Here is a 15,924-nt window from a genome sequence, read left to right on the forward strand (position 1 = left end):
CTGCCCCATTCCCCGCCCCCCTGAGCCAAGGAAACCTGGGGGCTGGGGGCCCCTGGAAATAGACAAACGCAGCTGCAGCATCCATTTTTATTGAGCTTTCAGGCTCTGGGGGGGGACCTGCCCGGCTGGCCCTGGCCCGAGGGGACCCCCCCCTACATTAGGGCAGGGGGAAATAAGGTGCAGAGATAGACGAGGTAGAGTAGGAACCCAGGCGTCCAGGCTCCCAGCCCCCCCTGCTCTAACCACCAGCCCCCGCTCCCCTCCCAGAGCCGGGGAGAGAACCCAGGAGTCCTGGCTCCCAGCCCCCCTGTTCTAACCCACCAGCCCCACTCCCCTCCCAAAGCCGGGGAGAGAACCCAGGAGTCCTGGCTCCCAGCCCCCCCGCTCTAACCCACCAGCCCCCATTCCCCTCCCAGAGCCAGGGAGAGAACCCAGGAGTCCTGGCTCCCAGACCCCCCTGCTTTAACCACCAGCCCCCACTCCCCTCCCAGAGCCGGGGAGAGAACCCAGGAGTCCTGGTGCCCGAGGCTGCAGCTGGTGATGGATTTTTTGGGGGTACTGGGGGTGGGGCAGGACCGTGTTGGGGAGCCGGCCTGTGATTGGTTCCCGGTGATGCTGCCTGTCCATTGGTCACGGGGGGTGGGGCTATAGAAGCTGGTGCTTCCGACAAAGGGTTAAATTAAATCTATCGCCTAGCAATAAACGAAACCATTTATAGTGGGCGCTGCCACTGATAAATTAATGGGGGGGGCAGCGGGAATGGGGGGGCAGGGAAAGGGGTGCCCCTTGGGTGCTTGTCTGGGGGCCTAGGAGAAACACAGGGTCCCTCTGGGGGGGGAGATGGAGACAAGGAAGGGGGATGCAGGAGAGGGGGGGCAGAGATTTGGGGGAAGGGCTGCACAGGGGGGATATTTGGGGGTTCAGTGGGGTGAGGCCCTGGAGGGAGGCTGGACGGGGTGATCCAGGGGATGGGGGGAGGGAAGCCATCGGGGGCACCCAGGGGAGTGGGGCGCTGGGGCGGAGGGCTCAGAAGTTGATGTCGACGTCCCAGACCTCCCCGCTCAGAGCGTTGGCCGCCCCCTGCAGGGTCCAGGTGGCCAGGGCCAGCTGGCGCCGGAACCGCCCCTCGTCAAAGCGCTCGGGGGCCTCCCGCAGCAGCCGCAGGTGCTCCAGCAACGCCTGCAGCGTGTGGGGCCCCCGCCCGAGCAGCACGTGCCGGAAGGGGGTCTCCGTAGCCGCTGCGTAGGGGGACAGGAAATAGAACTCCACCTGGGGGGGGAAGAAGGAGGGGTGCTTAGCAGAGTCTGACCCCCCAGAAATGCAGCAGGGGATGCAGGCAAGAGGCAGCAGGCGGGCATGCGCCGACGCGGGCCAGGCCCGATGCATGCGCTGACCTGGGCCCGGTCCGATGCATGCGCCGACGCGGGCCAGGTCCGATGTATGCGCTGACCTGGGCCAGGTCCGATGCACGCGCCGACGCGGGCCAGGTCCGATGCATGCGCCGACCGGGGCCCGGTCCGATGCACGTGCCGACACGGGCCAGGCCCGATGCACGCGCCGACCTGGGCCCGGTCCGATGCATGCGCCGACCGGGGCCCGGTCCGATGCATGCGCCGACGCGGGGCAGGCCCGATGCATGCGCCGACCGGGGCCCGGTCCGATGCACGCGCCGACACGGGCCAGGCCCGATGCACGCGCCGACCTGGGCCCGGTCCGATGCACGCGCCGACCTGGGCCCGGTCCGATGCACGCTCCGACACGGGCCAGGCCCGATGCACGCGCCGACACGGGCCCGGTCCGATGCACGCGCCGACCTGGGCCCGGTCCGATGCACGCGCCGACACGGGCCAGGCCCGATGCACGCGCCGACCTGGGCCCGGTCCGATGCATGCGCCGACGCGGGCCCGGCCCGATGCATGCGCCAATGCATGCGGCAGCTAATTGCATGCATCCGCGCAGCTCAAAGGCGCATGCTCCCGGCTGACAGCAGGCAGCGGGGCTGGGGAGGTGCATGCAAGAGGGGGGGAGCTGCGGGATGATGCAGAACCCCCCAGCCCCCCCCAGCCCCCCCAGCTCACCCTCATGATGCGGACGTTGTGCATGCGGTTGAGCCGCTCGTTCTTCTCCTCCGAGCTGTAGATGTCCTGGCGCAGCTTCTCGGCCGCCCGCGTGTAGTCGCCCCGGGCCGAGTACAGCCACTGCAGGGTCAGGCCGCGGCTCTGTGGGGCGGGGGGGGGATCAATGGGGGGAGGAACGCAACCCAGCCCCCATCCCTCCATGGGGCCTTCCAACCCCCCAACTTCCACGCTCCTGGATCTGTGTCCCCACACCCCTCCCAGAGCCGGGGGGAGAACCCAGGAGTCCTGGCTCCCAGGCCCCCCTGCTCTGACCCACCAGCCCCCACTCCCCTCCCAGAGCCGGGGAGAGAACCCAGGAGTCCTGGCTCCCAGCCCCCCCTGCTCTAACCCACCAGCCCCCACTCCCCTCCCAGAGCCGGGGAGAGAACCCAGGAGTCCTGGCTCCCAGCCCCCCTGCTCTAACCCACCAGCCCCCACTCCCCTCCCAGAGCCAGGGAGAGAACCCAGGAGTCCTGGCTCCCAGCCCCCCTGCTCTAACCACCAGCCCCCACTCCCCTCCCAGAGCCGGGGAGAGAACCCAGGAGTCCTGGCTCCCAACCCCCCTGCTCTAACCTACCAGTCCCCACTCCCCTCCCAGAGCCAGGGAGAGAACCCAGGAGTCCTGGCTCCCAGCTCCCCTGCTCTAACCACCAGCCCCCACTCCCCTCCCAGAGCCGGGGAGAGAACCCAGGAGTCCTGGCTCCCAACCCCCCTGCTGTAACCTACCAGTCCCCACTCCCGTCCCAGAGCCAGGGAGAGAACCCAGGAGTCCTGGCTCCCAGCCCCCCTGCTCTAACCACCAGCCCCCACTCCCCTCCCAGAGCCGGGGAGATCAGTGGAACCCTGGATCCCCCTCAGGGTGGCTGTGGGGCTGGATCCCCCCCCCCCCAGCCCCCTACCTTGAGCTCGCTGCTGTAGGGGTTGAACTCCGCAATCCGCTGCAGCAGGACGTCTCCGTAGGCACCGAAGTCCAGCGGCACCAGGTGGTCGTGGGTCAGGCGGATCAGCAGCTGCCCCACGATCTCGGCCACCGACTTGGCCACGGCCGGCAGCCGCCCGAAGAGCATCCCGTTCAGATTCTCGTAGGTATCGTCCTGGGTGTGCAGGAACGGGTAGGGGCGGGCGTCCTGCGGGGAAAGGGTAAACCGGGGGGGGCTGCGGGTTGGGAGTGAGGGGCACCGGCAGAGCTGGGGGGGGCAGGGCTGGCAGGGGCTGCGGGTCGGGAGTGAGGGGCACCGGCAGAGCTGGGGGGGGCAGGGCTGGGCTGGCAGGGGCTGCGGGTTGGGAGTGAGGGGCACCGGCAGAGCTGGGGGGCAGGGCCGGGCTGGCAGGGGCTGTGGGTCGGAGTGAGGGGCACCGGCAGAGCTGGGGGGGGCAGGGCCGGGCTAGCAGGGGCTGTGGGTCGGAGTGAGGGGCGCTGACCCGGCTGGGGGGGCAGGGCCGGGCTAACAGGGGCTGTGGGTCGGAGTGAGGGGCGCTGACCCGGCTGGGGGGGCAGGGCCGGGCTAGCAGGGGCTGTGGGTCGGAGTGAGGGGTGCTGACCCGGCTGGGGGGCACCCTGCCAGGGTCTCTCACCTCGACGAAGGAGAACTCCACGGCCGGGACCCCCGCGAAGGCAGTGAAGGGGTAGGCGCTGCTGTCCATGGAGAGGGGCCGGATCCTGGGGCGGGCAGGAGGCAGGATCAGAGTCAGGGAGAAGGCGGGGTGCTGAGATTGGGCGTTCCCCCATTGTCCCACCCAGGCCTGCCCCCCCAAAACCTTCCCCAGAGCTCGTTAGGGGCCAGACGGACGGGGACAGCCCGGCTAGAGGGAGCGGCCCAGCAGGGGAGGCGGACGGCACCCAGGGAGCAGCGTGGGGCAGGCGCAGGTGGGGCTTTGTCTTCCACCCCCGGCCCCATTTTGCACCCTTGCTGCCTGGTCCCTGGCCATCGCGCAAGACACGACCCCCAGGGGGCGCCCCGGAGCCTGACTGAGCCAATCCCCAGAGCGACCAGCGGGGTGAGTCCTGCGCCGTTACAGGGGCACAGGCTCCGGGGCGGCTCCGGCACGTGGGCGGGGTCAGCGTGAAAAGGGGGTGGGACCAGAGTCAAAGGTGAGGGGTCAGCAAAGGTAGAGAGTATTTAAGGTCAGAGGTGAAGGGTCACCACTGGGGAGGGGCAACACAGAAAGGGCAGGGGTCAAAGGAGAAGGGTCATCGCTGGGTACGGGCAGGGGTCGGAGGTGACAGGTCAGAGGTGAAGGGTCGCCGTTGCCCCGCGGGCTGTGCCCCACTTACACCTCGCTGGCCCAGCGCCGATCCGGGAACGTCACCTGCTCGTAGAGGGTCTGGCCGCTGCGGTTCGGACTGTCGACCTGCCGGGGGGGGAGGAGTCACAGGTGACCTTTGAACTCAAACCCACGACCTTCCACCCTCAGAGGGGTCAATATGGCCTGATGACCTTTGACACCTGCTCTGACACACACACCCCGGCCCTCACTCACCTCCCAGAGCCGGGGAGAGAACCCAGAAGTCCTGGCTCCCAACCCCCCTGGTCTAACCCACCAGCCCCCACTCCCCTCCCAGAGCTGGGGAGCGAACCCAGGCATCCGGGGCCACCCCTCACCTGTTTGAGAACGCTCTCTATGAGGCTGATCAGCAAGGGGCTGGTCTTGGCGTAGAATTTGTCATCGCCTGAGGTTCAGCGGAGGGGAGAGAAACCCATCAGGGTGGGGGTGGTGGGGGTCCAGTAATAGAACCTTGATTCCCCCCAATTTGGGGGGGCTGACATGCCCTTCCCCCATCCACTGAGGGCTGAGCCCCAAGCTTAGAGTGACCCCCTCCCACGGACCTTCATAGAGTTAGGTTTATAATAGAGAGGGGGAAACTGAGGCAGACAGTACCTCCTCTAACCCACCAGGCCCCACTCCCCTCCCAGAGCTGGGGAGAGAACCCAGGTGTCCGGGCACCCAGCCCCGCCTGCTCTAACCCACCAGCTCCCACTCCCCTCCCAGAGCCGGGGAGAGAACCCAGGTGTCCGGGCACCCAGCCCCGCCTGCTCTAACCCACCAGCTCCCACTCCCCTCCCAGAGCTGGGGAGAGAACCCAGGTGTCCGGGCTCCCAGCCCCCCTGCGCTAACCCACCAGCTCCCACTCCCCTCCCACAGCCGGGGAGAGAACCCAGGCGTCCGGGCCCCCAGTCACGTACCTAGCACAGCGTTGTCCAGACTGATGTAGGCCACGGCTTTGAGGTGCAGCATGCTGAGATACCCCTGGTCAGGATGGGAGGTTTGTGGGCAGGGGGGTAAGTTGTGGGGGGTCCAAAGTAAGCAGCCCCCCATCTCATCAATGACGGTAGCTGCTATTCCCCCCTCTTACCACCAGGGGGAGCCCAGAGCCTCCTGACCGCCAGGGAGAGAACCCAGGAGTCCTGGCTCCCAGGCCCCCCCTGCTCTAACCCACCAGCCCCCACTCCCCTCCCAGAGCCGGGGAGAGACCCCAGGAGTCCTGGCTCCCAGCCCTCCCTGCTTTGACCCCCCAGCCCCCACTCCCCTCCCAGAGCCGGGGAGAGAACCCAGGAGTCCTGGCTCCCAGCCCTCCCTGCTCTGACCCCCCAGCCCCCACTCCCCTCCCAGAGCCGGGGAGAGAACCCAGGAGTCCTGGCTTCCAGCCCCCCCGCTCTAACCCCCCCCCATTCCCCTCCTAGCGCTCTTGGCTGGGGGAGGGGACGGGACTGGTGGGCCCCTGTAGGTAGAACCCCCTCCCCCCCACAGCCCCGCAGCGGGGACCCAGGCATCCGGGTTACCTCTAGCCATTCGGTGGAGCCGACCCGGCCAAAGTCTTCCGCGTCCCAGCTAGCGAAGAGCAGGGTGCGGCGGAGCTGGAAGCCTGGGAAGGGAAATGGACGGATGTGGGACGGGGGGGGAGGGGCAGCTCCCGCCCCCTCCAGTCCCGAGAACCCAGGAGTCCTGAGGTCCCTGGGGAACTTTGATCTCACCCCTTTAAGGAGGCCATCTTTTTCGACAGGCTGATGAATATTCCCCTCTCTGCTCTTGGTGGGAGCGAGGTCCCCACCCAGTGGCCACTGAGGGAATGACAGGGGAGGGGTGTTCCAGGGAGGGACTGGCCCCACCCCCTGCCCCAGCTGGTGCCAGCCGCGCTCCCTGCCCCATCTGGTGGCAGCCCCGCCCCCTTACCGTTGCGCACCATGGCAGAGAAGGTCCAGGCTAACTCGAGCAGCAGGGCCGTGCCCACGCCCGAGCCGGCCGCCCCCGGGCCCAGAGAGTCCCGCTGAGCACCGATGATCACATAGTGATCTGTGGGGCAGGAGAGAGGAGTCAAGGTTAGGGGGAAAGGAGACCCTCCCCTTGACAGCCCCATCCCCCCATCCCACACGCCTCCCCCTCAGTTCCCACACAGCTCCCCCAGGCCCACAAGCCCCACCTCTCGCTCTGCCCCACTGCCCCCACCCGATCCCCCCACCTCTCTGTGGCCCCCCATTCCCAGGCGCCCACCCCACTACAACCCACACACCCAACCCCCCAGCCCAGCCCCCTTCCTGTCCCCCCCAAATCAATTCTCCCCCCGCCCGCTCTCCAACCCCCCCTCTCGCCCCGTCCCCTCTCCCAGCCTCACCTGGTTCAAATCGCCCCTCGATGCAGCCGAAGACGTTACTGATCATGGTCGGAGTCTTCACGTTGTTCACCTGGAGATGCACCCGGACGCCTGGGTCCCCGGGCCCAAGGTGATACGGGACGTCTGCCAGGCGGCCCTTCCAGTCCCGTGGGGCGGCCAGCCCTGTCAGCTTACTGGTGAGGGGGAGAGGGGGTCAGACCCTCCCAGAGCCGGGGAGAGAACCCAGGCGTCCTGGCTCCCCCACTTACCTGAGGAGGCGGGCAGCCGTGCTGGCGCTGATGGGGTGGGCCGGGATGCGGGGCAGCCCCGAGGACTGGATTGGGGGGAACTGGGTGTGGTTGAAGGAGGGGAAGCCAGGGGTGTAGGGGTCGCCGGTCCCCATGTGAACCTGTCGGGGGGCAGAGACAGCGGGTGTGGGACGGAGGCCGGGCCTGCCCCATCTGCTCCCTGCCCCACTGAGCTCGATTCCTTTGCTTCCAGGTCGTGGAGAGAGACGGGGAAGACGCGCCCCCCAGGAACCGACCCCCCACCCGCCGCAGAGCGCGCCCGGCTCCAGGTACGTCTGGAGATCTATCAGCTAGCCAGTTTTGAAGCCCTTTCGTTTGGTTGAAGCCCGGGTTAATGTTCGAGCTCCCCGGGGCGGGACCGATTTGCACGCAGGCGGGAGTCCGAGGCCCGTGAATGGTGGCCCGGTCAGCTCGTTAGAGAGAGAGCTTGTTAGCGTGAAGGGATCCCTGTGGCGCAAAGGCCGGGACGGGCCTGAATTACATGAAACACCCTTTCAATTCATTATTAATCGGGGCCTGAATCAGTTGCTCCGTTAGCTTAACGGGGATCCATGTCCCAGGGCAAGCGGCCCCCCCATCCCCTCACCCACCAGGTCCCATGCAGATCCCCCCTCGCCTTCCCCCCCGCGCCGGCACTCACGTGTCCATAAACCGCCCGGTTCTGGGACAGCCCCGCTTTCCGCGGATCCTGGGGGATGTCCCAGGGGTCAGGGTAGATCAGCACCCCCCGGGCCTGGGCAGCGTCTGCGTTCGCCACCTGGAGGAAAGGAGAAGACCCAGGAGTCCTGGCTCCCAGCCCCCCCTGCTCTAACCCACCAGCCCCCACTTCCCTCCCAGAGCTGGGGAGAGAACCCAGGCGTCCGGGCTCACCTTCTCCGCATAGCTGATCTCTCCTACCCTGATGATGACGAGGTGGCCCCGGGGGTTCACTCCCTGCTGTCCCAGGACATCGAAATCCTCCTGGCGCCCGTAGTTGGCGTAGACCAGCCCCCCCTGGGGAGACAGATAGGTGGGGGGAGCGTGGGCGAGGGCGGACACCCCCCAAAAGCAACACCCCCAGGAGCAGGGAGAGGGCTGGGGAGGCTCCAAAGTGGGGATGGGGGGCAGGATGGGAGGAGGGGGCGCGGCGGCATTACCGTGGTGTTGCCGGGGAGCGTTATCATGGCGTTGCCAGGGGGCTGTAGGGGCATGACCTGGGGGAGGCGGGGCGTTGCCGGGGGGCGTTACCGTGGCGTTGCCAGGGGGGCTGTAGGGGCAGAACCCGGGGGCGTTACCGTGGCGTTGCTGGGAGTGCTGTAGGGGCAGGACCCGGGGGAGGCGGGGCATTGCTGGGGGCGTTACCCTGGCGTTGCCAGGAGCACAGTAGGGGCAGGACCCGGGGGAGGCGGGGCGTTGCCAGGGGGTGTTACCGTGGCGTTGCCAGGGGCGCTGTAGGGACAGGACCCGAGGGAGGCGGGGTGTTGCCGGGGGGTGTTACCGTGGCATTGCCGGGGGCGCTGTAGGGGCAGGACCCAGGGGCGTTACCATGGTGTTGCCGGGGGGTGTTACCATGGCGTTGCCGGGGGCACTGTAGGGACAGGACCTGGGGGAGGCGGGGCATTGCCAGGGGTGTTACCATGGCGTTGCCGGCGGCGCCGTAGGGGTAGGACCCGGGGGAGGCGGGGCATTGCTGGGGGTGTTACCGTGGCGTTGCCGGGGGCGCTGTAGGGGCAGGTCCTGGGGGAGGCGGGGTGTTGCCGGGGGCGTTACCGTGGCGTTGCCGGGGGCGCTGTAGGGGCAGTATATCTCGGGGTCCTCCAGGGGCAGTTTCTCCAGGACCCCGCCTTGCAGGTCCAGCTGATGCAGGAAGTTGGGGTTCAGCCTGGGGGCGAGGGGGGGGTCAGAGCTCAGCCAGCCCGGCCCCACCTTTGCCCCTGGGTGCCTCCTCCCTCCTCCTCCCCCCCATCTCCCCCTCCGACCTCCCGGTCAGACCTGTCCGGACGCTGCAGCCCCACGTAGTGGGTGTCGGTCCAGGCCCGGTCCAGCCCGTAGGACGTGAAACTCTCCAGCACCCTGTGGGTCAGGGCGTCCATGCGGGGCGAGCCGGGGCGGTGGGGGCCCTCGCTCACCCACCTGGGCGGGAAGAGCAGAGGGGAGGGGGTCAGGCGGCAGCTGGGGCCACACGACCCCCCCCTGGAACCTCCACCCCTCTAGCCGTGCTGGGCGAACTGGGGAGGGGGGTCCCCGGTGTTTTTGAAGGGGGGGGTCTCTGAGGAGGGATGGCAGATGTGGGGGGCTAGGATGGCAGAGGGGGATTTGGGGTCTCTGTTGGGGGCTCAGAGAGGGGAGGACCCTGTGATGGGTGGGGGTGAAGGGTGGTTCTGGGTGTTGGGGGGGAAATCTGTGGGGCGGGCTTCTTGATGGGGTGTGGGGGGAGCCCCGTGGGGCAGGGGGGTCCCTGTAGGAAGGAGGATCTCTGGGGGACAGGAGGATCTGAGAGACCGGGGGGCTCTCAGCTGAGCTCTGGGGGGCCAGGGGGCTCTCGGGGGGCTCTGGGTGGGCCGGGGGGGCTCCAGGGGGCTGGGGGTTCTCTGGGGGGCTCTTGGGGGGGCTGGGGTCTCCGTGAGGAGGGGGATCTCTGGGGGACTCTGGGAGGGGCCGGGGGTGTGTGTGGGGCTCTCTGGAGGCTCTGGGGTGCTCTCGGGGGGCTCAAGGGCTCGGGGGGCTGGGGAGCTCTGGGGGTTCTCGGGGGGGGGGGCCGGGGGGCTCACCGGAGGGTGCTCTCGATGCTCTCCTCCCGTAGGTATTTCTGGAACATTTCCTTCAGGTCGCCCCAGTAGAGGGGGGGCCCCGGGCCCGGTGACTCCTCGGCCACCCCCTCGTCACTCACCACGGCCAGCAGGTCGCCCCGTAGCCCCGCACACGATGGGCAGCTGCCCCGCAGGGCCACGTAGCCCAGCAAGAATGCTGCACGGGGGGAGACAGGCGTGGGCATGTCAGGGGGGCATGGGCACGGGGGAGGGGGCGGGGCTAGCGGGCAGTAGGCGGGGCCTGTCCGGGAGACAGCGCTGTGAGCCCAAGGGTCGGGGCCATCAGTCCAGAGGGCGGGGCTCTGGCCCAGAGGGCAGGGCTGTCAGGCCAGGGGGCGGAGCTGTCTGTCCAGAGGGCAGGACTGTCAGGCCAGGGGGCGGAGCTGTCTGTCCAGAGGGCAGGGCTGTCAGGCCAGGGGCGGGGCTCTGAGTCAGGGGGTGGGGCTATCGGGCCGGGGGAGGAGCTTACCCACAGTGAAGATGAGCAGGGCACTGAGCACCACATAGGTCAGGGCCTTGGTCCGGTCCCGCGGGCCGGGGGTCACCAAGGCGGCCATGTCCCCGGCCAGCGTCTGCTCCTCCCCCTCGGCCACCTTCAGCTCCAGGCCTCCGGCTCCCTCCCCGCCCGGTCCCTCCATGTTCCGGTAGATGGTGTAGGAGCGTCGGCCAGGCCGCTCGCCGCCCTGCGGGGGAGACGGGGGTCACGGCGAGGGGGCTGCGGGTCGGGAGTGAGGGGCACCGGCAGAGCTGGGGGGGTCAGGGCTGGGCTGGCAGGGGCTGCGGGTCGGGAGTGAGGGGCACCGGTAGAGCTGGGGGGGTCAGGGCTGGGCTGGCAGGGGCTGCGGGTCGGGAGTGAGGGGCACCGGCAGAGCTGGGGGGGGCAGGGCAGGGCTAGCAGGGGCTGCGGGTCGGGAGTGAGGGGCACTGGCAGGGCGGGGGGGGGCAGGGCTGGGCTGGCAGGGGCTGCGGGTCGGGAGTGAGGGGCACTGGCAGGGCGGGGGGGGCAGGGCTGGGCTGGCAGGGGCTGCGGGTCGGGAGTGAGGGGCACTGGCAGGGCGGGGGGGGCAGGGCTGGGCTGGCAGGGGCTGCGGGTCGGGAGTGAGGGGCACTGGCAGAGCTGGGAGGGGGCAGGGCTGGGCTAGCGGGGGCTGCGGGTTGGGAGTGAGGGGTGCTGGGGGGTGTGGACGGTTGGGGAGGATTCAAAGCCCGGCCTTACCGCACGGCGGAGCAGGGATCTCAGCGTGTCCATTGCAGCCTCCTCGCGTCCTGGGGAGAGAGATGGGCCCCGGAGGCCGGTCAGGGAGGAGCCAGGAGGGTTCCCCTTTATCTGCCCCCCCCCCAGAACAGCAGGGGCTGCGGGTCGGGAGTGAGGGGCACCGGCAGAGCTGGGGGAGCCCAGGGCTGGGCTGGGGGGGCTGCGTGTCGGGAGTGAGGGGCACCGGCAGGGCTGGGGGGGCAGGGCTGGGCTGGGGGGGCTGCGTGTCGGGAGTGAGGGGCACCGGCAGAGCTGGGGGGGGGGCAGGGCCGGTGGCAGAGGCTGCGGGTCGGGAGTGAGGGGCACCGGTAGAGCTGGGGGGGGCAGGGCCGGTGGCAGAGGCTGCGGGTCGGGAGTGAGGGGCACCGGCAGAGCTGGGGGGGAGCCCAGGGCTGGGCTGGCAGGGGCTGCGGGTCGGGAGTGAGGGGCACCGGCAGAGCTGGAGGGGGCAGGGCCAGGCTGGCAGGGGCTGCGGGTCGGGAGTGAGGGGCACCGGCAGAGCTGGGGGGGGCAGGGCTGGGCTGGCAGGGGCTGCGGGTCGGGAGTGAGGGGCACCGGCAGAGCTGGGGGGGGCAGGGCCGGGCTGGCAGGGGCTGCGGGTCGGGAGTGAGGGGCACCGGCAGAGCTGGGGGGGCAGGGCTGGGCTGGCAGGGGCTGCGGGTCGGGAGTGAGGGGCACCGGCAGGGCTGGGGGGCGGGGGGGGGGGTAGTGGTTACCAAATGTTTGTCCCGGCGGCCCGGGGGCAAAGGCTGCTGGGACGTATTGATTTGCCTGCCTGGCGCCGGGCTGCCGGGGTCACTAAGGAGCAGAGCGGGGGCCGGGCCCCATGGCCAGGGGGCAGAGCCCCTCGGCTGAGCCCCGTCCGCCCCCACACCCAGATCACACAAGCTGAGATATTGCGGGGGGACTCAGGAGGGGCTGGGGGGGGAGCTTGGGGGCGATTGGGTGGGGAGGGCACCTGGAATTGGGGGGGGGGGAATCCACAACCTCTGTCCCCTCAGGGGAGCGCGGGGGGGGAGGGAGAAGCTGGACCAGGAGGCCCCAGGTCCTGGCTGCTGGCTGGGGGGGGCCCGGGCCTGGGATGGGCCGGAGCCTGGCTGGGGTGATAAGGGCTGGGTGGGGTGGGGCTGGGAGCTGATACCACGTCCCCCAGAGTCACGTACACACCGGCCCCCCCTGGCCACGCCAGGGTCCCTCACTCCCGACCTGCAGCCCCTGCCACTGGCCCTGCCCGCCCCCCAGCTCTGCCTGTGCCCCTCACTCCCGACCCGCAGCCCCGCCCTGCCCCCCCAGCTCTGCCTGTGCCCCTCACTCCCGACCCGCAGCCCCTGCCAGCCCAGCCCTGCCCCCCCAGCTCTGCCAGTGCCCCTCACTCCCGACCCGCAGCCCCTGCCAGCCCAGCCCTGCCCCCCCCCAGCTCTGCCGGTGCCCCTCACTCCCGACCCGCAGCCCCTGCCAGCCCAGCCCTGCCCCCCCCAGCTCTGCCGGTGCCCCTCACTCCCGACCCGCAGCCCCTGCCAGCCCAGCCCTGCCCCCCCCGCTCTGCTGGTGCCCCTCACTCCCGACCCGCAGCCCCCCCCCAGTCCCACCGGGGCCCCTCACTCTCAACCCACAGCCCATTGAAAAACATAAGTCCCCCTGGCTGGGCTAGGACTGGCCGCTGTGGGGGGTTTATGGGGTTCTCACAGGCCCCCCGTCCCCCTCCCCCCAGGGACACTCACGGAGCCGGCGCCGGGTGCTGGGAGCTGACAAGCTGCTGTTTGTGTCTGATACAAACCCTGGGCTCCCACCCACCCGCCGGTGAAACCCAGCCCCCCTCCCCCGCCAGGACCCACGTCCAGCGCCCCCGCCCTGCCTGGGCCCCGCCAGGGTGACGCCAGGGGGCCCTGTGATGCCGGGAATGGGGTGGGGATCTCCCCTCACAGCCCTAAATCTCACCAGGCTTAGGGGGTGCTGTGGCCCCAACAGCTGTCCAGCTCAGGGGGGTGGGGAATGGGGCAGGGGCCTGTCCCCTCTGGGGGGCGCTGGCTCCCACCCGGCCCCAGGGCGGGGACTGGCTGGCTCAGGGGGGCGGGGAATGGGGCAGGGGCCTGTCCCCTCCAGGGCGCATCAGGCAGGGACTGGCTGGCTGGGGGGTACTTTTGGGGCTCCGTGCTGTGGGAAAAGGAGAAGGACGAAGGAAGTTTCCGGCTGTCGCTCTCTATGTTCCAGTCCGTGGCCTGTAGAGGGCATCGGAGCATGGAATAAAATCCCATGGCTGAGATACGCCCACCTCTGGGGCGGGGCGGCAGGTGACACGGGGACCCCTCGCCCGGCGCAGAGACGCAGCCACCTCTGGGGCGGGGCAGCCGGTTACCCAGGGACCCCTCGCCCGGCGCTGAGATTCAGCCACCTCTGGGGCGGGGCGGCCGGTTACCCGGGGTCCCCTCGCCCGGCGCAGAGATACGGCCACCTCTGGGGTGTGTATGTGGGGGGAGCAGTTTTTATTAATCCCCCCTTAGGACTCGTACTTTGCCCTCTCCGATTGTCACTGCTCAGGCAGGGGGCTCAGGCAGGGAAGGGTTAAGAGGGGCGGGGCCTGAGACAAGGGTGAGGGTTTCCTGGCAGACCCTCCCCCCCCCTACCCCCGCCAGGTGCCACCAAGTCTGGGGTCTTATCAAGGCTCTGCCTTGTGAAAAACAAACAGGGCCTGGATCCGGGCCTGATGCGGCACTAGGGGGCGCTGTGGGGCACGGAGCGGGGCGTGGGGGGGCTCTGCAGGGGGCGCTCACCCCTGGCAGGCGGGGCTGGTCCAAGGGCGGCGCTAGGGGGCGCTGTGGGGCAGGGAGCGGGGCGGGGGCTCAGCAGGGGGCGCTCTCCCCTGGCAGGCGGGGCTGGTCCCAGGGCGGCGCTAGGGGGTGCTGTGGGGCAGGGAGCGGGGTGGGGGGCTCTGCAGGGGGCGCTCTCCCCTGGCAGGCAGGGCTGGCCCCAGGGTGGCGCTAGGGGGCGCTGTGGGGCAGGGGCCTGTGTTTCGGAGACAGCCCCAGTTTTCATTCCTTGCCCCGAATTACCCCTCCCTAGCTTGGGGATGCGGGGAGGGGAGGGCCGCCGCCCCAAGGTCTCCCGCCCCATTAACACTCCCTCCCCTGTGTTGTTCATGGTCCAGGGTCTCGGCAGTTTAGCCACCCCCCAAAATCCTACCGCCATCCCAAGGTCTTAGCTTTGATCCTATGTGTATGTGGGGGAATTGAAACTGAAACCGTCCCAGTGTCAATACAATGGGTCATACCATGGGACAGAACCCAGGCGTCCTGGTTCCCAGCCCCCTGCTCTGACCCACCAGCCCCCGCTCCCCTCCCAGAGCCAGGGAGAGAACCCAGGAGTCCTGGCTCCGAGGCAGTCCCCACCCTGGGGTCAGGTGGGAGCTGGCGCCCCCTAAGGGGACAGGCCCCTGCCCCATCCTCTCCCTCCTTAGCAGAGACGAGAGAGACACGAAATCGTTTCCACCTTAACTTAATATCAAATATAAACTCTGTGGCCCGGGCCCCCAGCGCGTCGGCCGCCTCCAAGTCTCTGGCCGCGTCGCCCTTTCAAACAGTGCAGCGGAGATTTGCATCCGGGGGTTCGTCAGCTCTCAGCGATGCCTGCCTGCAAGTCCAGTCCCCCTGGTCCCCTCGCCTGGTGCTGAGACGCAGCCACCTCTGGGGCGGGGCGGCCGGTTACCCGGGGACCCCTCGTCCGGCGCTGAGATGCAGCCACCTCTGGGGCGGAGCGGCCAGTTACCCAGTGACCCCTCGCCCGGCGCTGAGATGCAGCCACCTCTGGGGCGGGGCGGCCGGTTACCCAGGGACCCCTCTCCCGGCACTGAGATGCGCCCACCTCTGGGGCGGAGCGGCCGGTTACACGGGGACCCCTCGCCCGGCCCTGAGACGCGCCCTCCTCTGGGGCGGGGTGGCCGGTTACTCGGGGACCCCTCGCCTGGCGCTGAGATGCAGCCACCTCTGGGGCGGGGCGGCCGGTTACCCAGGGACCCCTCACCCGGCGCTGAGATGCAGCCACCTCTGGGGCGGGGCGGCCGGTTACCCAGTGACCCCTCGCCCGGCGCTGAGATGCAGCCACCTCTGGGGCGGGGCGGCCGGTTACCCAGGGACCCCTCTCCCGGCGCTGAGATGCGCCCACCTCTGGGGCGGAGCGGCCGGTTACACGGGGACCCCTCGCCCGGCGCTGAGATGCGCCCACCTCTGGGGCGGAGCGGCCGGTTACATGGGGACCCCTCGCCTGGCGCTGAGATGCGGCCACCTCTGGGGCGGAGCGGCCGGTTACACGGGGACCCCTCACCCGGCGCTGGGATGCGCCCACCTCTGGGGCAGAGTGGCCGGTTACCCAGGGACCCCTCGCCCGGCTTTGAGATGCGTGTCTGGAGCGGTAGCGAAGTCTGTGCCAGACTCGGGGCCGGGTGACATGCGTCAATCCATTAGTTCTCTCTCCTCTTCCAGGACAGCTGCTCTGTCTCCCCGCAGTCTAGGATGATTGACAGCTGTCAATCTTCCATTAGCTGCCCTGTGGCAATATTCTCGTCCTCCACCACTTTATTCATGTGGGAGTCCACAAAGCAAATGCAGGATGATTGGCAGCTGTCAATCATCCCCGTATTTCTCCTCTGATGTGCTGGCGACAGTACAGGCATTCTGGCTTGGGGTGACTGACAGCTGTCAATCACCCCAAGAGGAGCAGGTTTTCTTCCATGACTCCAGGATGATTGACAGCTGTCAATCACCAAACGAGGTTTTCCCGAGGCTCCATGTCTGCTGTCCAGTGGGTGGATGATTGGCGGCTGTCCGAGGGGGGAGGGGCGGAGTGCTGTGGCGGTTGGGGCGGGGCAGGA

At 69.3% G+C, this 15,924-nt stretch overlaps 1 protein-coding gene across 1 annotated transcript; it reads right to left on the bottom strand.

The window, feature by feature from the left end:
• Positions 1-73: 73 nt before the first annotated feature.
• Positions 74-12,837, bottom strand: TFR2 (transferrin receptor 2). Its single transcript, XM_054005397.1, has 19 exons — positions 12,782-12,837; positions 11,022-11,071; positions 10,275-10,488; positions 9,767-9,962; positions 8,988-9,128; positions 8,766-8,877; positions 7,887-8,009; positions 7,657-7,773; positions 6,978-7,117; positions 6,730-6,902; positions 6,291-6,410; positions 5,900-5,982; positions 5,303-5,366; positions 4,721-4,788; positions 4,393-4,469; positions 3,693-3,777; positions 3,017-3,244; positions 2,079-2,219; positions 74-1,269 (listed from the first exon to the last, which is right to left on the bottom strand). Exons 2-19 carry the CDS (start codon positions 11,052-11,054, stop codon positions 1,027-1,029), a joined length of 2,358 nt encoding a protein of 785 aa, XP_053861372.1. The 5' UTR covers positions 11,055-11,071; positions 12,782-12,837; the 3' UTR covers positions 74-1,026.
• Between the last annotated feature and the right edge of the window lie 3,087 nt (positions 12,838-15,924).

The sequence above is a fragment of the Malaclemys terrapin genome, chromosome 15 (genome assembly GCF_027887155.1).
Source record: "Malaclemys terrapin pileata isolate rMalTer1 chromosome 15, rMalTer1.hap1, whole genome shotgun sequence".
In the NCBI taxonomy this organism is placed as follows: domain Eukaryota; kingdom Metazoa; phylum Chordata; order Testudines; family Emydidae; genus Malaclemys; species Malaclemys terrapin.